Source organism: Lutra lutra, chromosome 12 (assembly GCF_902655055.1).
Source record: "Lutra lutra chromosome 12, mLutLut1.2, whole genome shotgun sequence".
Classification (NCBI taxonomy): Eukaryota; Metazoa; Chordata; class Mammalia; order Carnivora; family Mustelidae; genus Lutra; species Lutra lutra.
In genome coordinates, this window is record NC_062289.1 from 80,613,777 (window position 1) to 80,639,129 (window position 25,353).

The 25,353-nt window shown below is 48.4% G+C and overlaps 1 protein-coding gene across 2 annotated transcripts in view; it reads right to left on the reverse strand.

Annotated features, from left to right (window-relative positions):
- The window catches only part of TMEM132C (transmembrane protein 132C), a 304,408-nt gene extending 288,067 nt beyond the window's left edge, over window positions 1-16,341 (reverse strand). Inside the window, exon 1 of one of the 2 annotated variants that reach the window (XM_047697855.1) lies at window positions 16,048-16,341. In XM_047697855.1, the coding sequence (XP_047553811.1) occupies window positions 16,048-16,132 (85 nt within the window). In that variant the 5' untranslated portion in view covers window positions 16,133-16,341. The remainder of the gene's footprint in view (window positions 1-16,047) is intronic. The other variant, XM_047697856.1, reaches the window with a different exon arrangement.
- Between the last annotated feature and the right edge of the window lie 9,012 nt (window positions 16,342-25,353).

Sequence of the window (25,353 nt, forward strand, 5' to 3'; positions counted from 1 at the left end):
GTTGTCCCCTCGCCCTTCAGAACCTCCAGTTAAAATTCGCATGCTGGTCTCCATTGTGCTGGGGAAGGTCCAGTGGGGGCACGGGGCAGGCTTGTGGGGACTTCTGCCACATGAACTGGGGTTTGGAAGGGGAAGAGTGGGCCCTGCAGGGATCCCAGGACATGGGCGACACTACGCTTACACCAAATACAATTACCCGAACTCAAACTTCATGTCCAGAAGGACCAGGTCAATCCAAAATGAACAGAGCTACTGCATAGCAATCAGTATTGACCAAATTGAGGGTCATTCCACCAAAAAGCTGGCCTGTAATCTTCAGGGTTATACAAGACACAGTGGTCCTGTTGTTTCTGATTCTAAAGACTTAAAGGAATTTTACAACTGAATAGCATGCAGTCCTGGATGGGATTGTGAACCACGAAAAGCTTTATTTTGTTACAAATGATATTAAAGGAACAATTGGCAACATTTTATAAAGTCTGTCACTAGGTTGCACTGCTGTAACAGTATAATATGTTGATTTTGATCTCTATCATGTGGAATACCTAGGAGAATGCCCTTGTTTTAAGGAAACACACACTGAAGGAGGGTCGTATGTGCAATTTACGTATAATTAGTTCAGAAAAAAATATATGCATATGTAAATAAAAGAGAGAGAGACACACAGGGAAAAAATGCTTCAAGCAAATATAATGAAATCTGATTTGGGGGGAATCTAGGTGAAAAGTATATGGGATTCTTTGTACTCATTTTGCAACTTTTCTTAAAGTCTGAAATTCTTTTCAAGGAAGTGTTTTAAAAACATTATGATGCAAGACATACTTGATACATGGCAGGCATTATTCAAACAAGTGTTTCTCGGGGCACCTGGGTGGCACAGTGGGTTAAGCCTCTGCCTTCAGCTCAGGTCATGATCTCAGGGTCCTGGGATCGAGCCCCGCATCAGGCTCTCTGCTCAGTGGAAAGCCTGCTTCCCCCTCTCTCTCTGTCTGCCTCTCTGCCTACTTGTGATCTCTGTCTGTCAAATAGATAAATAAAATCTTTAAAAACAAACAAACAACAAACAAACAAAGTGTTTCTCAATCAGGAGATACTTGGCGAGGTCTGCACACATTTTTCGGTTGTCCTAACTGGGGGAGGGGTGTGGTGCCTTGATGTAAGTACTTACAGAAGAAGCAAGCTTCTTCACGACATTCTCCTTCTGAGCCTTGACTCTCTCTCTCTCCTGTGTCTGTCTCTTGTCCAGCATCTCAGCTCACTCCATCCTACCTCTTACCAAGTCCAGATGACCTTGTTCCAGTAGACCTTGCTTTGGTCTACTAGCATCACTCCTCTCTCTTCTTCCAGGACCAACAGCCCCGCTCTGGGGAAGCAACGTTCTCCTGGCCCCAACCATGCAGATTGGATGCAAACTTCAATATTTGCGTGGATCTTGCTGCTGTGCAGACATGTCTCTGCCAACATTGGTGCTGGTAGCTCTCTACCAAAGCAGAGTAATCAGAAACAGGGTTGAGAGACGGGCTGTCCTGAGCCTGTCATCTGGACTGTTGGTCCCACAAAGCATTTACTATATTTTGGACTTGTTGCCACAACTTGAAAACAGGGCCATTTCACATTCTTAAAAGTCCTGATTTCTTGGTTTACTTGTATCATTAAGACTTCAGGGTAACAACTGTACCCATCTCCTGGGGTCTTTGTGAAGAATAATTATATATATATATATAAATGTGGGTATCTGTCACAAAGAAGAAAATCTTTTGGGACTACAACATACATGTTTGAAGGGGAAAAAAGGTATTTAGATACATAAAAAAAATACTTTTCTTTTTCTCAGGTACTGCAGCAAAACTGTTGACATTGACTTAATTTAGAATCTCCCACACCTGGTACATCTTGGTAATCACTGATGGGTACAGGTACAAGGGAACCTTAAAGTGGCATCACACACTCTTTCATCCTGTGGACAAGGAGTTTCTGAAACAAGACAGCTGCTCAGTGTGGTAGGGTCTATGGCCATGTCTGGTCAGAGGGCTCACTTGCCCTGAAAAGGAGGACACCTTGACAGAGACAAGTTGCAGCCTATCCCTTTGATTTGAGACATACAGACATTGTCTAAGGAGATAATATAGTGAAATTCATGCAAATAAGAACACAGATCTTCCCCCTTTTGGAAGAGCTCAGTGCTACTGGAGGGGGCTAGCATGGTGGATGGCAGATGCTGGGTATCAGAGGTGGGGCAGCTGGAAGAGCAGCCACCTGGGATGGAAACCTCGGGCACCACAGACTTGATGGGGGAAGGAGGGCAGCCAGCAAGAGGTGCTAGAACCTGAGGGGACTGGGAAGGGGGCACACAGGGGAACAGCCCGGTATGGAGATGGGGGAAGGGAGTGACAGACAGAAGAGGAGAAACCTAAAATAAGCTCTGTGATTCTGAATTAGAATTTGAGCTATCAGTGTGAATTCAAGAGTAAGCAGAGGTGGGGACGTGTGTACACTTCCCGACTCTGTCCACTGAGAGGACTGGAGCACCCAAAGTGCAATGAGAACATCAAGACCCTTGATTTTGGTTTCTAAATACTACGCCCTACTAGAAGGAACTCAGCTTGATTCTGAGCCCCAGGACAAGGAAACTGCAAGGTATGCCTGGAAGGTCTTATACCCAAAAAGGAAGGACAAGCTTAAAGGACAAGGAAGACATGTCAGAGGACACAGAATATGGTAAGACAGCTCCCCACTGGCCAAATGAAAGATATTCTGAGCATCAAAATAGTGACAGGAATGAAATAGATGCCATAGATGGAAGAAATCCAGGAGTCCATTCTGTTAATAAATTCCTGGACAAAACATTGGAATTCTAAGGAGGAACAGGTTATTTACACCATCTCTAAATGTCTTTCCACGAAATGTTTATTAACTGCTAAGAGAACAAGAGTGACTTGGCAGTAGAGAAGTCTGCCCCAAGCTGCCTTAATCAAGCTATCAAAGTGACCAGCATTCACATGGTGATAAATTTAAATCATGAGCCACCTGACAAAAGGCAACAAGACGAACAGAACCTCCCTTCTGAGACACTCCTGCCCTAGGTGCATAATCAGAATCTAATCATGAAGAAACATCAGATGAACCCAAATGGGGAGACGGCCATCTGCCATCTTCAGAAGTGTCATGATCATGAAATGCAAGAAAAGACTTGAAGGAAAGAAAGAAGCGTGACATGAAAGAGATTATCCAGACAGGGGAGACTAAGCTGGGGTCTGAAAGTGGAAAGACATCCATGTTCATTCCCTCATTTGGAGGTTGTGTTATTGCTTTGCAAGAGAATGTGTTTGTTAGTGAGAAAGCACCCACCAGACATTCTGGGGTGCTGAGCCTCTATATTGACAGTTACTCAGATATAAGCTAGGCAGGCAAATGTTCTAGGCACTTGTCCTTGAAGCTTTTCCTGGATGTCTAAGCTTGCTTAAACACAAAAACAAGACACCTCCCACTATTCTCCACCATGTGTAAGTTTCATTTGTATATGTGTCCATCTCGGGAGGAAGGAGAACTGAACTCAGGGTGTTGGCATGCTTTGAAGGGGGCACTACTCATGGAGAAAGTGTGCATCATGGGAAACAGTGGAACACAGTCACCATCTGAGGGGGCAAGAGAAGGAAGTGTTACTGAGCCCAGTGAGAGTGGGTGTCTTAGGCAGGGGCCCCCCGACAGGAGTTCCAGTCATGGGGCGGGGCGGGGAGCAAGTAAGGCATAAGTACTCCAACCCCCCTCTTCTCCTGCTCTCCAGCTCCTCCCAGGGTCCTGTTGGCCAACCCCAGATGGACTCCAGCAGACACAGGAACTACCCTCTGCAAGGGTCAGCCTCCCAGGGCCCAGAGGAGGATGGAGAGAAAAGACATTCTATCTGGAATGTGGAAAAATATACAATAACCCACTGGTCCCTTTATGGTCACTCTGAGCCCCATTGCACAGATCCAGAAACTGAGGCTTTGTGGGATCAAGCAGTGTGCCCATATCTACACAATGGAGCAGGGATTTCACCCAGGCAGATATGCCCCCCAAGCCTTACTCTTGCCGCCCAGCAGGTGAGGCGGAGGCCGAGGCCGAGGCCCTCCCTTGCTTAAACAAAAGCTCTTTCTGGATCTTGCCTTTGTCTCGCGGAACACCTCTTGCATCTGATTTCGCCTGATGGTGGAGAGTGCTGGCTTGACAGGCGAGTGATAAACGATGTTTGCTCATCCCCAGTTCAGGCAAGTCTGACACAAACTCAATTAGTCAAACGCATCCTCGTGCTGCCTCCCGTTCATCCACACTGACTCAGGTAGATTTCTGAGCAGCAAAGAGATACAACTTGTTTGCATGCCTTTTCTCAGTCTCTTCTCCCTTGCCGCTCATACTCTTGAATGTGGAAATGTAGGAATATTGATTTTTGTTTTGTTCCCAGTTGCTCACATTTTTCATCATGGTACCACCCAAATTTTCCTCTGCACCTCACTTTGAGCCCTCAAAAACTCCTCACCCAGGACCCAGAACCAAACCAGAGCCAATGAGACACAGTATGGCCTTTCCTGGGTGCATTGGGTGCCTCACCTCAGGAAGGGGGAGAACCTGGAACTGCCAAGAGCCACCACATAGAACTTAAAAACGAAGCCCACACCATAATGGGCAAAGAGAAGAACTACAACAAACAAACAAACAAAAACCACAAACTGATGTCATATTTGAACACCTGGATCAAGCCGTATCTGATGACTAATTTTAGTGTAATTTCATCATCCCCCAAAAGATATCTTGTATCCATGTGCAATCACTTGCCATTATTTCAGTAATCCACTCAGTTGTTCAGAGAAAGTCCTAATCAAGGATGTTTTTCACTGTTTACGCTGAAATTCTGGTCTCTGTTTTAAGTTGATTCCTTTCATGTGGCCATCTCTGGGAAGCATTATCTGTAAAGGAGCCCCTCTCAAATCACACCAGAAAGGAAGAAGCAGAGACGTGCAGAAAAGGAGGCCATGTAGAAAGAAAGTCGGTGACTTGAAAGATGTCGCCTCTGGCCAGCACATCAGAGCATCACACTCCTGCATGAACTTGTTCACCTCAAATCCAACATGGACACTTCTCAGGAGTGACTGATGGGGAGAAGGAATAATGGCAGGTTCTGTGCTCAGTAGAGACCATTGATAAAATGTTGGCCATCTAGAGATGTCTAGTACATAAAAAAAAATAACAACTACAAAAAAACCCCACACCTCCCCGTTTTTCTGACCTTTACCCAGATCTAAGAGATTCTCTCCATGTAAAAGACACTATGGGGAGCAAAAGATAGAATTAAGTCATTCATTCACCAAGCAGCAGAGCCTCCTATGTGCCAGACACAGAGGCTGCTAAGCAAAACAGATATAGACAACAGTGAATGAGACAGAAAACACTTTCTGTTCTCACACAGCTTAAATTCTAGGGGAGAGGAAGATGGATAAACAAGTGAGTCCAATCTGTGGATTATCAGGTGGTGATAAGTCAAAGGAAAACAACAAAATAGGGAATGGGCACAGAAAGTGCCGTAATGGGAAGAGCAGATGGCACAGACAAAGGGGGACCTCTCTATGAGAAGATGACCTGTGATCAGAGACCTGAGTGGTCTTAGTGTCTTAGTGGATATCTGGATGTTAACCCACAGCAGTCATGTGCAAAGGCCCTGAGGTCAGGGGGTGGTGAGCACCAGCAAGGAAGCCAATGGGACTGGAACAGAGTATGTATGTGAGAGTATGGGGGTTGAGATAAGGCCAGAAGAGTGTCTCTGTAGGATTCTGAACAGAGGACACTGTGGTCTCACTGCCTATCAAGAAGAGTTTAAAGGAGGCCGTTACAACCAAGACACAGCTGCTGTGTGTTGAGGGTGCTAGACATTTTGGCCTTCCTTCAGAGTTATTAAAGTGAAGTTGTCTCTACAGGACTAGCGGTGATTGAATAAGAAAGTGACACGACCAAATCATTACCAACATATGTGCTTGGAGAACAGGAGGTTAAGACATCTGAGAGCAAAAAAAAAAAAAATCCTGACCAAGAAATCCCAGACCCTTGAGGGGTGGTAAGAAGCTAGGGTCTACAGACTTCCTGCTGTGGCTGAGAAAGTGAGCCCCCGGAACCAACAGTCCACCTCCCCGACAAAGCCACTGCTGGCGGACCCACAGTATGGACGGTGGGGGTGGGGTGTCCAAGGGCCACACCATGGCCAGGGAGAGGGCTGAGCAGAGAATGACAGACTCCAGCAAGAAAATGGCATTCTGTTGTTAGGACATCTGCACCACAGATGAAAATGCTGTTTCAAGACAAAATATAGAGTCTTCTCTTGGAGTCAAGTCATTGCTTACGATTAAAAAAAGGCAAAAGTAGAGAAAATGGTCACCCGAGGCTGTGTACTGACCCAAGAGATATATAAAAATTGAAGAAAAGAGCTCTCACTACTTAGGAAGCAGGAAAGAGGAAACAGAGCTGAAACAGAACAAATTGCCCCAAAATGGAGACTTCTCCTGGATTTTTTTTTCTCATAAATGAGGATGCCACAGCAGGAAGCCTTAGGGTTGCCCTCCATGGCTGACGCGGTAGAGGCTGGTGGCAGGATGTAGGAACCCAGCCCAGAACCCCTTCAAGTCCTGGGTGGGCACCTCTCGGGGGGATAAAGACCCCTAGTCTGCGAGGAGAGCCGCTGGGTGCCCGGTCCATGGCCAGCCTCATAGGAAAGTCTGTTGGAGGGAGAAGTCAATGAAAAATGGAGAGCCAAAGCAAACACAAAAGAAGAGGAGGCCACTCTGCATTGCAGGTGCCTGGGGAAGTGGGCAGGCTGTGACGCCCTATGCTTGGTGGTGTGTGCCTACAGCTGGAACAACACAGTGACAGTCTGGGGGTCAGCTGCTCCTTGGACTCTGACTATACCTGGGGCAGGCAGCCGTGCAAATGACCTGTGGTTTCCTTCATGTCATTCATTTGGTTGCTTGGCTAGATTCTTGCCTGCCCCATGTCTGTTCCCCATGTCAGATTCCACCCAGACTGTCTCTGGGCCACGAGGCCCTCTGTACTCTCTGTCCTCATCACTGGGGTGGAGGTGATCTTGGGCTCCCAAGACCAGTGTATCTCAGGCTTCATCAATCCTCAGCTCCATGCTCTCTGGTCACAGTGACAGGTTTATAGTTGGGCCAGGAACCCCAGTGAGGGACATGAGATAGACTCCATCAACTCTACAATCATTAGGGAAGTCACTTTCTTTTTGCTGGGTGTGCTGTGTCAACGGAAGGTAAAGCTGGGGCTTCTAGTGACAATGACAGCCACCAGAAAATGCAGTCAACACAGAGGGCACAGGAGAGAAGAGATGGGGAGAAGCAATGCCTTGTGGCACTGACTGACACCTGGATCCAGCAGTGACTGAAGCCCACCCAGGCTTTTCAGTTACCTGACCAACTACATTTTTTCTACCCACCTTTTTCAGTTTTTTTCTTTTCTTTTTTTTCATTGTGTGGCTTTCATACCATTTGCTTACTGCTGGGTTTTTCGCCATTTCCATGAAAGGAGTCAGGGACTAATAAATTGAGTTCTTTGGTGCATCTCTGAAGACCACTTTCCTCAGGGAAGTGGGGAAAACTTGCTCCAGGGTTTCAAACACAACCTCATTGTTTCCAATGGAGACAAAAACCTGTCCCCGGGTCACATCCTGTTTATGGTGTGAGGCTTGGGGACAGGTGGCTTCAAATCCTCACTAAACTGGAACCCCAAGGTAAGAGCAGAAATATCCTTCAGTTCCCTGTGTGTGGTGGGGGTGGGGCTTACTGCTTTTCAAATTCCTTTGTTTATTTGAGAATAAGAGAATCTTTTATCGCCTCCAAGAGCCGCTGATGGACCACCATAGGCCAATGCAGGTCATGTTAGACCCACATGTCTATGCATCAGGGTCCACAGAGACAGTGAGGAAACAGGGCGGAAAGCAGACATTATAATGAAAGGGCCAGAGGGGCGCCCGAACAAGAAAGATGAAAAGTCAGTGGCAGAGCTGGGTGAAAAAATTAACCTCGGAAAGATGAGACAGCTGCTTCGGTTGGTCCTGAGGCTCTGCAAACCCCGGGGAGGGGGAGAAGGGCTGCCTCACAAGTATTAGGAAACTAAGCCAGAAGGAGTTAGGTCTAAGCTGCGTGTAAGCATGACGTACGTCAAGGGATGTCTCAGGATATCAACCACCACTGGCTCTCTGTTTAGGCTGATCATAAATGACACCCTTGCATGTGGCCCAGACTTTCCTATTCCCTGCTACTGTCACGTCCACTGTGCGTCTTTGTCTTTCTTTTATGTGATGCTCCGTTATTAAAAAAATATCCATGTGTAGTTTCTATTGGGTCATATTGTGTGATTCTTCTCCATGGCTTTGATAAGTAGGCATAGGAGAAGAGCTAGGAGTTACTGAACTTCTATGTGCCTAATCTTACCGTGTGCCATAGGTAGAATGGAGGCCACCAAGAGACACGTCCACTTAGAACCTGTGGACGTGACCTGATTTGGAAAACAGGTCCTTCTGGCATAAGTCAGTCAAAGATCTAGGGATGACATCACCCTGGGCTGGGGCGGCGAGGCACCCAAATCAGTGACAGGTGTCCTTCTAAGACGGAAGGGAAAAGGCAGGCTGTGTGAGCCACCCAGAAGCTCCTGGAGACAAGGAAGCCAAAAGAACAAAGAAGGAGCCTCCCCCAGAGTCTTCAGAGGAGGCACCCACATTTGAGTTTTGACCTTTGGCTCCAGGACGGAGAGAGAAGGGGTTTCTGTTGTATGGAGCTGCCCCAGCTGTGGTCATCTGTGAGGGCAGCCTCAGGACACTAACCCCCACCCATGCTCTTCATGCAACATTCTCGATAATCCTATAAAGCGGGTATTATTATTTCCACATAATAAAACCGAGGCTGCTGGGGACGTGGATGGTACTGTCGGCTGGGGGTTCCGGCTCTCAATTTCACATCAGGTCATGATCTCACGGTCATGGGACTGAAGTTCTCTCTCCGGTTCCCTCTGCCCCTCCCACTTGTGCTCACTCTCTTTCTTTCTGTTAAATAAATAAATCTTTTTTTGGGGCACCTGGGTGGCTCAGTGGGTTAAGCCTCTGCCTTCAGCTCAGGTCATGATCTCAGGGTCCTGGGATCGAGCCCCACATCGGGTTCTCTGCTCAGCAGGGAGTCTGCTTCCCCCTCTCTCTCTGCCTGCTTCTCTGCCTACTTGTGATCTCTGTCAAATAAATACATAAAATCTTTAAAGAAAAAAATAAATCTTTTTTTTTTTTAAAGACTTTATTTGACAGAGAGACAGTGAGAGAGGGAACACAGGCAGGGGGAGTAGGAGAGGGAGAAGCAGGCTTCCCACTGAGCAGGGAGCCCCATGCGGGGCTCGATCCCAGGACCGCGGGATCATGACCTGAGCCGAAGGCAGCCGCTCAATGACTGAGCCCCGCAGGCGCCCCAAATCTTAAAAATAAATAAGCAAATAAATAAACTTGAGGCCAATGAACATTTGTTGATTCTGCATCCAAAACCTGTCCCACCATCTTTCGTAGCAGCTCTTCAGTGTCTCTCTGGGAGAAATGCCCTCTCCCCTTGAATACAAAATGGTAGAAATGCCCATCGGACTGCCTTAAACTGTTCTAGACAGAGAAGGGCCTAGGTAGACAATCTCTTCTGATTCCTGGATACAGTAGAAATGCCAGAAGAGCTTCTAAACAATAAAGATGATCAACCTTGCCTCTCTGCCCACCTCTTCTGCCACTAGTGGAAGATCCTGCTTCAATCAGCTTGGGGCAGGGCCTGGGCGGGGGGGGGTTTGAAAGCTTCCCAGGTAATTGTAGGGTTCAGGCAGGGTTCTGGGCCTCTTTGTCCCTGGAATCTAAAACATGAGCCTAGAAATAAAAACAAATAAAATGGTTGGAACACCCTGAAGCAAGGCATCAACTGTAACAACAGACACTCTTGAACAGGCAACTTCTGAGCCCCAGGAAGCCTGGTCTCCCTCCTTCAGGATCATGAGCTCCAGATTCCCTATTTTGCAGCTGGCCCTCCTACATTTCTGCAGCTAACAGTGGCTTCTGACCAATGCATCTATGGGATGGCAGAACGCAGGCTCAAATTTAAGCTCCTGCTTCTCTAATGCTAAGCCTCCCTAACTAATCCAGAAGTGAGAGCTCTGCACGTTGCTGACAAAGCGAAGGGTGCTGAGGAAGAAAGAAAAGGCATTTTATGTTAAGAAAACATGGTCTTCTATATGGAGCCTTTGAGTGGCCTCAGCATCTCAGACATTTCCAAGTGTGAACCTAACATGCCTCTCCTACCACTTAATCAGTAAAAAAGAAATGTACACACTGCAGAAGACAAGGAATCAGTCACTCTGGGAGAGTATCAAGAACCATTGTCCTGGAAATTTTGCTAAATCAGACTTGGCTGCATTGCATTTCACCTTTGTTCTCTCCTTAAAGCAGTTGACTTCTAAATCCCTGAGGTGTCTGAACACTTTTGTTCAGCTCAGCACACACACGGGAGAGAGAACAAGGTCTTGCAGAGAAAACTGTTTCAAGGGTACCAGAAGTACCCACCCAGAAACCAAGGCAAGCCAAGGAAATGTAATTTTTATCCTTCCTTGAAATATATATAAAAAAAAAATCTCTAATTAGAAATTCTCTTAGCCATATCTAGGGGGGTGAGATGCTTACACTTGAAAAGGATTATATGTGGGGGGGAAGTATTAGAGATACAGGGTTTTAAGTCTCTTAACACAACAAAAAAGCAGCATAACATTTTGAAAGTAGGCTTTGATTAATTAAAGATGTATAATGTAAACCTGAGAGCACTAATATTTAAAGAGGTATAAACAGTGAGCAAATATGGAGATAGATGGATTCATAAAACATATATCCAATATTAAAAACATGCAGAAAAAGAAGAAAAAAAGGTAAAGACTAGGTATAATATAATGAAAACAAAGAACAAAGTGGTAGATTTCCACACAGACATATCAATAATCACATTAACTATAAATGGTCGAAACATAATGGTTAAAAGACAGAGACTATTAGATTGAATAAACAGACAAAACCCAACTATATGCTGTCTTCAAACAATGCAGGAAGAAAAAGCTTACAGAATTTTAATGAAAAATTGACAAATGCAAAACTTAGTTGGAGATCTCAACACTCCTCTGAGTAATGGACAGAAGGAAAAAATAAAAAATCAGCAGGAATATGAAGTACCCCAACAGCACTGTAAGCATTTGAAGAATCCTCGTGACCTTGGGCTAGGCAAATACTTCTTCCATGCGACACAATATTACTAAGAGAAAAATTAATACATCAAACTTCATTAAAACTAAATACCTTTGCTCTTCCAAAGACACAGACTGGGAGAAAATCTCTGGTAAACATGTATCTGATAAAGGACTCACATCCATACTATATAAAGTACACTCAAAGGTCAATAATGGGAAAATAACAACATATTTTTAAAAAGGCAAAGATTTGAAAAAGTCACTTTGCAGAAGATGACAGAAGATGGCAAAGAAACACAAAAAAAGAATGCTCAACATCATTAGTCCTAGGGTGAAAACTAAAATCTCAAAGAAATACCACGGCCCCCTATGAAAACTGTTAAAATCAAAGAAAAAAAGGGGTTAACCAGTAAGCAGTGTTAGAGATAATAATCAGCTGGAACTCTTATAACTTGCTGGTAGGAATGCAAAATGTCAGTAGGTGTGAAAAGAGTTTGCAGTCTGATAAAGTTAGGCACACAGTTTCCATATCACCTAGCAATCCCAGCTCTCAGCATTTACCCAAAGGAATTAAAAAACTGTGTCCACATGGAAACGCGTTTATGAATAGTTAGAGTGACATTTCTCCTAATTACCAAAAGCTAGAAGTAGTCCAAATGTCCCTCAACTAGGAAACGAATGAACAAGTGTGACACAGTCATTTGATGGAATGTCATGCCTCATTAAAAAGGAACAATCTGCTGCATTGTATATAGGTGAATATTTATTAAATGCGTTGTGATAAGCAAAAGGTAGCAGATTCAAAAGCTGCACACTGCAGGATCCCATTTTTATGGAATTAGGAAAAATCAAAACTACAAGGACAGAAGAAAGGTCAGGGGTTGCCAGGGGCCATGGGGAGGCTACGCGGAGGCCCAGAAGAATTTTGGGGAGTGATGGAAATGTTCTCTACCTTAACTGTGGTGGTGTTTGCATGACTACATGCATTTGTCAAAACATACAATTGTACTCCAAAGGGTGAATTTTACTGTATGCAAATTATATCTTAATAAATCTGACTTTTAAACAAAGTAGACTGCTATAAAAAAATTCTATCAATCAGACTCCCCATTTATTCCATTAATTCAGTAATACTCCCTTTCACTCCAATTAATATACCAAAGGCTCATTTTTATTAACCTTGCTTCTCATGACTATGGATGTATGAAATATCTAATACATGCAGAGGTTTTGTTTTAACCTCTGTTCATGGAGGTGCTAACTGCTAATGTAATTGAGAGTTCTGAGTTCTCTGCCTGACGCTAGCCACTCTTGTCAGTAAGCTAACAGTGAGCAGCCAAATGAAGGAAGAAGAGCCAGAGGCCCAAGTGGCGAGGGGGGCCCAGCAAGGAGGGAAAGACAGGTGAATAAACACCCCCCCCAGGGGGGACTCCCACATTCAGCTTTGGTGCTGTGTAGTCATATGAAGAGATGTGCCCAAGGTTGAAAGAGAACCCACACTCTTAAGGGGAGTTGGAAATCCTGCTTTCTATTTGAATTCTCCCTGTTTGGGGGAGCTTAATCACTTAGAAAAAAGAAAAAACATGGGCAAAACAGTGTCTGTCTGTGTCTGCAGGTTATGAAGCTCGCAAGGACAAGTCAAGTGCTTGGGTATAGAGGAAAGAATTAAGACAAGCCCAGAGTCAGGTGGTTTAACAGAATGGCTTCTAAGAAACTGAAATCACTTATTTCTAGGAAGCTTCAATGCAGCAGAGTGTTAGCTTGAGGGACGGGCATGGACATAAGGCACACTGTGTCTACCGAGTGTGTGCATGTGATCTAAGTGTAGGAAGGACACATTCTCCAGCGTCATCCTGCACCCTGTGTCATCTCTCCACCCAGACCACCTTCTACTCAGGAAATCTGCCAAACCCTTTCTCAGAAACTCAGCATCCCAAAAGGTTTGTTTGTTTGGTCTTAATGCACTTGGTGGCCAATGCTGATCTCAAGAAAAGTGAAGCTGTTTGGGGGGTCTTAACTGCCTTTACGTACTTATACAGTCAGTACAGAATGACCAATGTGTGTGATGACGGGTGTGACCACGCCCAGCTTGGGATATTACACAATAGATGTATACAAGCCTGTGCTTCTAGCTAGCTAGCTCTTCAAAGATCTCCATAATTCTGAATCTGGAAGCATATCTGCCCCCAAAGACTTCAGAATAGGTTGTGGTCCCGTGTGACCTTCCCAGGGGTCCCATATGTGACCAACGACCATTAGAACATGCTGATAGCCTCTCAGCCCACCCAGACCCTCCCACCGCTCCGTATGGGGTCAATACCTCAACCTCTAACTGAAAGACACTTCACCTCACCTACCCAAGCCTTAAATCTTGGGTCTTAAATCTTAAATCTTTCAATGCGCTGGCTATTTATAGAACCTCCCAGGAACAATGACTCCGCTGGTACCCTTGCAGAATCGCAGAGCCTTAAATCCAACAGTTGAGAATAAACATACAATTGGTACTAAAAATTGATCAGCGGTTTTGAGGATTCTAGAAATCAGCACTTAAATCCTTGGGCAGGAAGAGTCAGAGATGGCTCTTCCTTTTTTTCCTTTTTTTTTTTTTAAAGACAGCACAAATTTAAATGAGGGTCAGGAAACTTTCCTCTCTATAAGAAATCTCACGGAGCACACATTTTCTTGGAGGAATCAGAGGAGAAATGCAGTGCTGTTACTGGTCCTGGGAAACAATGAAAAATATTTGGCAGAGGATGAATTGGGGATCACAGGCCCCCAGACCACAGTAGGGAAATTGTCGAGCCAAAGCAAGGAGAGGAAACTCAAGGTTGCACTAAGCCAGGAAGGGGTGGCTTTGGGGGTAGGGGTGGGACATCTCCATGCCCACAATCTTCATCACCCCCAACCTTGCTGTGTAAATAGCATCTTTAAAACAAAATTCCCAGTTCCACTTTCCAACCAAATTGCTGGCCTTAGTCTCTTCTACGTGGACCTTTGTAATGGCTACTCCTAAATTACAGCTCAAATCCTCTAGATAGGGAAAAAAAAAAGGAATTTAATTAAGAGAAGCCCACAACTTACTTTAAAAAGGACATTCAACATTCAGAGTTCTGGGCTGAGTAAATCCTCCCCAGGTGGGGGGAAAACCTGATCCGGGACTCTCACCCCTTGCCCGGTTTAAAATGACACCACCTTCCCCTACAAAGCCCTTTCCATCCATCAAGTCTCTTTACCACCCAGAAGTCCCTGGCAAGTATTTGGAGGAAGGGATTTTTCTTTTTTGAGTGGCCACTTTACATTTTGGGAAACTGAGTCTTCTAAATGCTAGAACGCAGAGCTAGCGGCCGAATTAAAGCTTTGGATACTGCATGTTTGCTCTTTCGGTCCAGTTCTAAACCAAAGTCTCCCCATTTCTACCAGCGCCGTGCGGGTGTGTACACACACACACACACTCTGCTGTCTACCTGGGGCTCTCCGGAGAGAGAACACTATTTCAAACAGCGATTTTCGCCCAGCTGGTGTGCCTGAGAACCTGCAGCCTCAAGGAAAGCCAATTTCTCTGGGATTTCAGGCGCTGCATAAGGACTTTTAAAAAAGCAAATGCTACTTTTTAACCTCAATTGGTAACTTGTCTCTCTCTACGCATTTGTAGCCCAGCCCTCAGAGCTTCGGGCAGGAGACAGCCGGGATTCTCGACGGGCTGCACTTGCCTGGGCCCGAGCCGCGGCGCCGCGCGAAGGCGCACCGACGCCTGTACCCCCGCGGTCTCACCCAGTGGACCTGGGAACCCCGACCCGAGCGAAGCGGGCGGCAGCGAAGCGTCTCTCTCATTTTCCGCCCCGGGCCGAGCAGCCCGCACTCCGCACCGCTGTGTGCGTGCCGCCCGCCCCGCCTGCCCGCAGCCCGGGCGCCCAAGTCCCACCGAGCCCCGCGGGGCAGGGAGCTCCCCTGCCGGGGCCCCGCTCTCAGCGCGGCTCGCGCTGGCGGTCCCCGCACACACCCCACGACCGCCACAGCAGCAGCCGCCGCGACCCTCCGTGAGCCTTCTGCGCGGCGGGCTTTCGCTCGCCTCACCTCACCTACCCAAGCCTTAAATCTTGGGACCCAGCCTAGGGCAGGGTCGCGGTCGTCCCCATCGCCGAGATGAGGAGACTGAAGCGCGCGGCCTCCCGGGACCGCGCTGCCGGGAAGCCCAGGGCCAGGGCCGCCACCGCGCCCACCAGGCACACCGCACGCCCCAGGCACACCGGACCGCAGCTGGGCTCCGGCGGGGCCCTCGCGAGCTGCGCTGTGAGCGCACGTTCCTCCTGCGACCAAGGTCGCTTCTCCGGACCCCACGCCCCGGGCGCAAACCCGGTCTGCCCTCCCGGATCTCCAGTCCCAGTCTGACTGACCCGGGGATTGGGGGCTCAAAGCTAGGAGGAAAGGGGGCAAAGAAGCCGGTCCCCCCACTCCACACTGGGACTGCTGGGGCTGGGTTAGGTCCGCACGGAACTCGGGCGTGGGGGACAGTGTCCCCCAGCCACGCCCCCAGACCCCTGGAAAGTACCCCGAATCCGGAGGTGTCGGACCAGCCGAATCTGCCCAGCTCCTAAGTCCTCCCGGCTAGGGTAGGGCCTCTCGGCGCCCGGCACTCGGGCGCTCCTGGCGGGACCGGCGGCCTCCCCCAGGTTCCCGCGACACCCCCGCCTTCCGGCTCCCCCCGCCCCGGCTCATCCTGACCGGGGAACTTCCCGAGCGCCGGCGAGACAGACGCCCGCCCTGCCTTACCTCTGCCCAGCAGTGCGCCCAGCACCAGGCTCAGCGCCCCGCACAGCGGCGCCACCCGCCCGGGGGCCGCGCCCTCGGAGCGCATCCTGCGTCCCGGCAGCTCAGGCCGCCCTCCGCCCGCCTGGGGCGCAGCGCCGGCCCGCGGTCCCCGCTGGCTGTCCCATGCCCCGGGGCGACCCCCAGCTGCGAGTCGGCCGGCCCGGCTGCAGATCCGGTGGTCTCGCCTGCCCCCGCCGTGGCGCCGCGGCGGTTCTGGATCCCGCGGCAGCGCGCGCTCTGGCCAGGACAACTTTTCTCCAGCCGCCGCCGCAGCCGCCGCCCGCCCCGCCCCGCCCCCCGGGCCCGCCCACCCCGGTCCGCCTCCGGCCCCGCCCCCGGCCCCGCCCAGGGCCAGAGCGGAGCCTGGAGAGCCGGGAGGGGCGCGGGGGCGCGATCCCTGGGGGCGGAAGAGGTTGGGGAGCCGGGAAAACGCGGTTCGGGCCGCACCCGGGGTCCGCTCCGTCCGTTTGCGGCCTCCCGCCCCCGCGCCCTGCGGCTCGCGTCCCGGAGACTTCTGCGCAGGGACCCGCGACTCAAGATGGAGCTGGACCCTTCCCCTCGCCACCCTCCCGCGGCCGCGGCGGGGCGAGGGGGAGTCCCTCCCCGCTCTTCAATTGCAGGTCATCCCCCGATTTTTTGCCTTGAGAGCTGGGGACATCTGGAATTGAAAGTCCCGTGCATCAGCTGCGGAAAGCTCTGGACGGATCATTCCGTGGGGAAAGCAGCGTGCGGAACAGCCTACCGAGGGACGCGGGTGGAGGGAGGCGTGTGCACATCTGTGCATCTGTGTGTGTAGCAGAAGATCGCAGCGGCATCTCGGGGGGGTGGGGTGGGGACTGGAACGCGGCGGTGGAGAAAAGGTTCATTTTTCACTGCGGATCCTTTTATATTGTTGGGGCTCGTCCCCACTCCCCATGTGTTTTTACTAACTCTTCAGGGAGGAAATACGCCCCCCCCCCCCCCCCCCCCACAGCCAGACCTGCTTCTGCAACAACTAGTAACCTGCAGTCAGGCCGGAAAGATGTGCACGCGCCGCGTCACCCCACTTCGCGACGCTGCCAGAGCTGCCCTCCTTCCTCGCGGGGACCCCAGCTGCTTGCCTGGGCGGTTACTGACGCTCCGGCCTCACGGGGGTGGGGGAGGAGGCCTGAACAATCCGAAGGGGGGAACCCCAACTCCCTCTCCTGCCTGTGAGTGAGAGGTGGTGCACCGGGAGCCCAGAAGCTTCTCTGGGAGGCCCAGCCCACCCCAGGCACGCCAGACGCTCCCCTGGGGTTGGCGTCTGGGCTCCTGGAAGGCAGGGTCCAGCTGCCCAGCTCTCACCAGAGCCGCAAAGCCTCGGGGAAAGGCAGCCAGGCCACTTCTCAAGGGAGGCCTGCCTGGGTGGCAGAGATTTTCAGGTTTTAAGTGGATTATGGTGATAATTGCACAATCCTTCAGTTGATTCAGCTAGTGCAGACACACCTCGGGAAGCAGTCGTAAAGGAGACTCGGGCTCCTAAAATGGAAAACACATTTCCTTCTCATTTTTATTTGTTAGCCTAAAGTCACTGGAGAAGAAATATTTTTCATGTAAATGTTTCTACCCTTAGTGAGAAATGCGACCTATCTGTTATTCCTGAGGGAGGGGTTCAGATCGGCTTCAACCGCCCCCCTCCCCCGTCTGATGATGGAAACAAAAAGCCCCTAGTGATGCCCTCCATACCCCTGCCCTTCTCCTTTGTAAGTTTATAATTTGCAACCCACCCTCTCTCCCCCATGCATACACATAATTTCTTTCCTTTTGGCACAGAATACTGCTTCCCACTGCAAAGCCAAAGGCAGATGGTGGTCTGGGACTCCACGGTGCAAATCATCAAGAAGCAAAAAACAGAACGAACCACAGAAATATGCATAACAGGTAAAGATGAGAAGAAAAACAAGAGATCCTCGGCCAGGTAAACCCGCTTCACGTTACCCTTAGGTGTTCTGAATCTCGCCAGCTCCTTCAGACTGATTCTCCAAGCGTGGGTGGCAACAGCCTCCCTCCTGCTCCTTCAGGGGTGGACACAAGGAGACCCAGGTAATGGGTGCTTCTTTTCTGCAAATCTGTTTAGGATCCCATTTAATCTACCCGGTGACCTTCTAGGTATCAAACGTGTGCAAAACCAAATAGAAGGGAGGATGTGGTCGAGTTATCTTTTTAAGAACCCCCCCCCCCATGGAGGTGAGAACTTAAGAGATTCATGGGCTAACAGTTTCCTGTATTTATTTTTTTTAAGGCATGTATTATTTAACCCCCAAATCATTAATTCCTTAACTTAAATTACTTCCAGATGCTTTTCTGAATTTCATAACAAACTTCAGAGACCACTAATCCCCTCAAAGGCTTTTTCGAAACTCCCCGTGGGCTGTGGGCACATGGAGACAATTAACATGATTTATAGGACACAAGAGCTATTGGAAAGAGGAAACCTACTGCCTCCACATGTGCCTGAGTTCCTAAGTCAAAGAGATGATTTCAGACTATGTTGTTGTTCGTGCCTACATTCCAAATTTTTAATGCCGTTGTAAAATGAGGGATGGAGCTCGCCAAGGTAGCTCAAGCGTTTCTCATGAGATGTGCCTCTGGGCGGGACCTATAGGCATATATTACCAAGGACAAGGAAAATAAAGGCTATGTGTTGGCCTTACAAGACAGCTATAGTTGTCTTGCAGATGTAATGTCAAGTTCTTGGTGTTAGAAGAAGGAAGGAAGGAAGATTGGAAGGAAGGAAAGAAGGAAAAGGGGAGGGAGGAAAGGAGGAAAAAGGAGGGGAGGCAGGGAGGGAAGGAGGGGAGGTAGGGAGGGAAGGAAGGAATGGCAGGAGGGAGGGAGAGAGGGAGGGAAGAAGGAAGAAAGGGAAGGAGAGAAGGAAGGAGGAAGGAAGACATGTCTTTAGCAATCTGGGCTGGCATTTTTCTCAATGTTTATAGACCTCATCCCATTTAAGCTTCACCAGAGCCTTAACGGGAGAACTGTCACTGTCCTTTGACATTTCCTTCATTCACTCAGCAAATATTTCTCTATTGGTCACCATTTGTCAGGCCCAGATATGGGGTTCTAGCATTGAACAAAACAGATGGAAGTCCTATACTCACGGACCTCACATTCCAGGAGACAGACTCGAAAGAAAGCCATCCTACAAGACAGCAGATTCCGGGAGAAGAGCTTTTCAGGCTGAGGCACCCAAAGTGCAAAGGCCAGGAGGTGGAAGATCCAAGGGTACCATTTTTCCTTCAGAAGGGTCATGTGGCCTTTTGGAGGACCCCAGTGGCAGAGGAAGCCTGGTGTTCATTAAGTCGGCTGATGGCCGGCAGGAGTGCTGGGGGCTGGCATTGGAAGGTGGGCATGGAGGCCTGCTGTGGAGGTGGAGACCCATGAATGCTGCTGGCTGCTGGTGGAGGCAGAGAGCCTGCGGATGGATGGTGGGGCCGTGGGAGAGCATCAGTAGTCCAGGGTTTTGGCCCAAGCCACTGGGTGCCAAATATACCCTTCAGGGAGCAAGGAAAAGACCAGGAGTGGGCAGTCTTGGGGGTACATTAGCACAGAAAGCTGCTGAGGCTCAGATGGGAGTTGAAGCCAGATGCTAGAAGATGGCAGTGGTGGCGATCAAGGTGAGCCCTCCACCTGCTCCAGAAATGGCATAGTTCATAGCCCCCAGCTCTGAGTTAATATTGGCTTTGACCTTGGTAAGATCCGTAAGCTTTGGGTTCTCTCTTCTTCTGGCAAACTCCAGGAGCTGTGCCTGGCTAACACGGAACAGGGTGGGGAAGTAGAATGGAGAAACAGAGTGTCCTTCCTCCCTTCCCACTGCCACACCTGCCACGCCTGGATCAAGAGTCCAGCCTCGTGGCATCCAGTAAGAAAGGAAGCACTGAGGCAACCCTGGGGGCTATTCACCGTTGACTCTTGCTCACTCACATGTGTATTTGCTGATGTCTATCTGCAGCCTCCCCCAGTCCATGTCAGCTCCGTGGGGGAGGTCTGGCCTGCTCAGCCCTGTGTTCTTAGCCCGGCCACAAATGTGTGCATAAAGATGAAGCCTGTCCGGGGAGTAGCTATCATGAAGCTACAGATTACTAGCCCCGCCTTACCAACCAGGAAGCTGAGCTCCACACATTTTTACCTTGAGCTCACTTGGCCAGGAGCAGTGAAACAGTGATGATCCCAGTAATGGCAGTAACATGTATTAGATGCTTGCTAATTGCCAAACAACTGTTCACAGCCTACGGATATGTACCTTATTAGCCCATTGTACAGACAAGGAAGCTGATGTCCAGGTGGTTACGTGGCTTGTTCAGGGTCATCCAGCTGGGATGTGGTCAAACAGGGTTGAATTGAGGCCATCTGTGACCACTCATTACACTTACCTGTTCGAGGTGCATGCTTATGTCTGCCCATTCTCTACACGAGGTGTCTTGGTAACTTGTGTTAGGTCTCACTTGCTAGACCTTTCTATTTTGAACAAACACTGAAAAATTATTCCTTTGTCATTTCCACTTAGCCTAACAGACAAGCTCCCCAGTGTCTTGTGCTGCTCTGGGATCTCTGCCTGAACCTGGCCTCTGTGGAGATTAATTTCCTCTGGCAGGAACACAGGCTCAGCTACCCCAGCTAAAAGGCGAGATGTAAGTAACTTTTGGCCTGTTAGGATGGCTTTTTTTAATTAATTATTTTTATTAACATGTAACGTATTATTTGCCCCAGGGGTACCGGTCTGTGAATCGTCAGGCTTACGTACTTCACAGCACTTGTGAAGATGATTTTTAAAACTGATGCTTGAGGGGCGCCTGGGTGGCTCAGTGGGTTAAAGCCTCTGCCTTCGGCTCAGGTCATGATCCCAGGGTCCTGGGATCGAGCCCCGCATCGGGCTCTCTGCTCTGCAGGGAGCCTGCTTCCTCCTCTCTCTCTCTCTGCCTGCCTCTCTGCCTACTTGTGATCTCTGTCTGTCAAATAAATAAATAAAATCTTAAAAAAAAAAAAACAAAAAAAACCTGATGCTTGAAATGCCCACGCTGATGCTTGTCCTGTCAGATGACCTGCAGGCTTGTTAGCCTCTTGGTACCTGCTGCCTTCCCAGGCTTTGGGTAAAGACCCACAGGGCAGATTTTCTACCCATCACCTTTCTCCTCAGGGATCAAGGTCAGCAAATGGTCCTTTTAGTATAGGAGCTGAGTAATAATGCTTCAGATTAAGTGATAAATGAAGTAATCACACTGACATCATCTTAACGGCATCTGTTTCCTGATCATCATCATCACCACCACCACCATCATCATCATCACTGCCATCATCATGTTCACCATAACCATCATCACCATCTCCGCCATCATCATCATCAGTGCCACCATCTCCATCATAAGCATCACCATCACCACAATCATCACCATCATTGCCATCATCGTGTCCACCATAACCATCAACACCATCTCCACCATAAGCATCACCATCCACCATCATGACCATCACCACCATCACCATTACCATCATCACCATCATTGCCATCATGTCCACCATAACCATCATCACCATCGTTGACATTATGACTACCATCACCATTACCACCACAGTCACTGTCTTCATCTCTAACACTTACAGACTTCTTATTTCATGCTAGGCACTATTTTAAATACTGTGACAAGTATTTGACTCATTTACAACTTGAACTAATTTAATCCTCACAATGATCTTATGACGTTAATATTGTCATTAACCCCATTTACAAACAAATCGAGACACAGAGTTTAGGCAACTTATTCAATATCACAGAGCTAGTAGTTGGCAGCCCTGGGATTTGAATCCAATTAGTCTGGCTAGAGAATCCCTGTAAACAATTGTCAGGCCTTACTGTGCTTACACAGCAACATTGGGAAGGTGTTAAAACGTTGATTCTAATTCAGTAGATCAGGATGGGGGGCGGGGGGGGCTTACAACAGTTTTCCTAACAAGCCTGCAGGTCATCTCGAGGCTCTGTGTCAGGGGACCAGCTTTTGGGGAGCAATTCCCTAAATCATTACTCCATTATACTCCCTACGTAATTATCCAAAGTCATTATTCCAACTATTTTTATCTGAAAATGTCACCAAAGTGAAACTCTTACTTGGGTCTCAACAAAAAGTAGGCATGCGCATACTCAGTGCATTGCATCATTCCAGAAGAAGCATGAGGTTGGACAATTTATCATGGAGTCAGTTAAGGATGGTTGCTTAACACACATCTCACTGAACTCCATATTCAGAGAGGATGGACGTGGGGATGGGCTTTGGTCAAAGTGGCCCCTGCTCTATCACTTGGGTCCCTGAATGACCTCAGTGAGCAGAGTTCCCTGCCAACCAGCAGTGGTCACCAAAACATTGAGTGACACATGGGTGTTCACTGTTTTAAGCCATTGACATTTTGGGCCTGTTTGATGTTGTACCATAACATCGACCAACCTCACTGAGACACCCAACATTCAATGCCACACTTGACTAGCTCAGCAGTGCCCTTGTTCCTTGTGGATTATCAGATCTTGGTACAGGAGGAAAACAATCTCCATGTTTCATCCATCTTTGATCCTATGAGTAATTGTTGAGTGATTACTATGGGTGGGCACTGGGCTAGGACCCTGTCCTCAGAGAGTGTACTAGGGGAGATAATACACAAACACAGATGTCTCGAATGACCATCAGAAAACAGGCACAAATGAAATGTTACAAGAGCCCAAGGTCAGGAGTTCTCATCGCCTACTTATCTTCCATCTACACGGATTTTACTTCTGTTCCCTACACATGCTCTACTCATTCTCCCTTCAGAGACTTCATACTCGATGTTTTCTCCCCCCTGAGAGCCTCTGAATAACTTCCCTCTCCTTTTAAATGTCCCACTTCAGCCAGGTCTTTCTCCACATAGCCACTCCCCTTGAACCCAGAGAGGAACCAGAATCTGCTGGCCCGAATTTGTTGAACACATTTCAAGCCATAGCTTTGAGGGAGTGATGTTCTATCACTAGCTTCAGGGATGACGAGAGATGAAGTGTGGGGGACGGGTGGGAAGCCTGGCTGGCTCTGTCTGGAAGGTGTGTGACCCTTGATCTCAAGGTTGTGAGTTCGAGCCCTTTGTTGGGTGTAGAGATTACTTGAAAATAAAATCTTAAAAAAAAAAAAAAGAGTGGAGATGGGCAAGACAGGAGGGCAGAGTCTTTGCGGAAAGAACAGGACAGGAACACAGGACAGCCCATAAACAGGTATAGAAATAGTCACTTCCATTCAGTCCCATCACTGCTGGCCAGAAGAAACAGACTAAGTCCATTCCAAAGTCATTGGCCCTGAGATGTGATGGGTCCAGCCATTCTACTGACTGCATCCTCTCTACCCCTAAGTCTTCGGTTTTGTTTTGTTTTTCAATTTTATAGTCATTACTTGGTAGGAACTAAACATTGAATTGTTAATAGGGAATAATTCATTTCAAACTCGACCAACCACTGTGAGAGGCAACCCAGCATGTAACGCTGATATTACTCTCCCTTTTAAAGCCCCTCCCAGCCGCCCCGTGATCAGCATCTTAAGCCAAGGATTCATGACTGTCCTGGCTGCCTTCAACCACCTCTCCCAGGTTCAGACAATCCGGGTAACTTCAGAAGCTTTGCAGCTAGACCCACTGCATTGTTCTTGACTCCCCTTAAAAGTCTCTGATGGCCTGTTAAAAAAGATTGAGCTTCGAATGGAAAACTGCCAAAATTGTGTTGTTTTGACAGTTGGAACAATGCAGTGCCAATTCGGTGAATTTATGGGAGGCATAGCTCTGCTCCCTCCCCAGGTGCCGGCTTCAGATGGTTCTAGAGTCAGCAGTGCCCCCTGGTGGCGCTGAGAGGCATTTTCTGCAGGCCCAGTGGAAAAGGAGAAATGCTCCAATTTGGGGGCTGAGCAAAGGGGCAGATGGATCATTAGTGCCATTAAACCCAGCAGCGTTTCACACAAAGGGATGTCTTTCTTCTCAAGAGACCCCTACCTCTCAGTACAGTTTCCTTGCCTCTGACTTGTGAATACAAGATGGGATGCTTCCCTGCCCACCATCTGTGGGACCTCAGGAGCCCATGCTTCCCCACATAGCCATTGTCCTCATAGAGTTCAGGCAACTGGCATTTGGTCTTTGTCGAGAGCTCAAGAGATGAAAGGTCGGGCCAGGCAGAACCAGAAACGAGGCTGGCCAGGGGACGGGAGTGGGACCCTCTCCCTGTGGGACTGCTGCAGAAGGCATGGCCAAAATCAGGTAGATGGCCCTTGTATTTGCTGATGGAGCTCAGGGGCCACAATTCATCAAGGTGGGACTAGAGGATCTCAACTACTATGAATGGGGAACTTAGTTCAGGAAAGAGACCTTATATAATTGTGGGAGAAGCTAGGTGAAGAAAAATCCAGAAGGGGGAGTCGGAGGATAAGCAAAAGTCAGTAACCGGCTTTCCTAAGCGCTGGTGTGATTCAGGGAGAACTGAGTTATCTACCTGTTTCAGGGGGATGGATTGGATCTTACAGAAGGACCAGAGAGGCAGGGGTGTCCAGCTTCCAGAGCAAGACAATTCAGGGGGAACTTTTCGAAGAGGCCATGGAGGAGTTTAGCCTCAGCTGTGGTGGGTAAGTAATGCCTACTAGATAGACAGTCACACAGCTTACAGCTCCAGATTCTGAATAAAATAAAATACAAAACCAAAACAGAAGCATGAACAAATGACCCAAACAAACTTCCGGAAGGCTCTGAAGAGTGAAGGGAGGCAAGGAGGCAGATTCCAAAAGGAAGCCAACACTTGGAAGAAGGAAAAGGGGTGAAGAAAATTGCCCGTTTCTGTGGCTCTTCCCCCTAAGGACAGGTCACTGTCACTGCTGCTTAGGAACAATGGATTCTCCTGTAGAAACCACTCCTTGTGGGCTGAAGAACCAGAGGACAGAGTCTGGAACAATCACAGTCACTGAAAGTAGAGAGGAGTGGTCTAACAACAGACAAGACCAGAGAGGAGCATCCCCAAATTTGGGGTATCAATTCTGCCCACATTTTTGGAAGACTGGTGGACCACATAGGCATGGGGAGTAAAAGAACTGAAATAATTTAAGCTGCAGCCCAGGACATAGCTTTCTAACTGGACCAAGTTGCTTGCCAGCCAAAGCTAAAAAGTTAACACTTTCTGGAGGAATGTAACAGAACCCAGAATCACCACAGAATTCAGAATTCTCACAGAATCTTCTTGCAGAAGATAATCCATAATTATTTGAC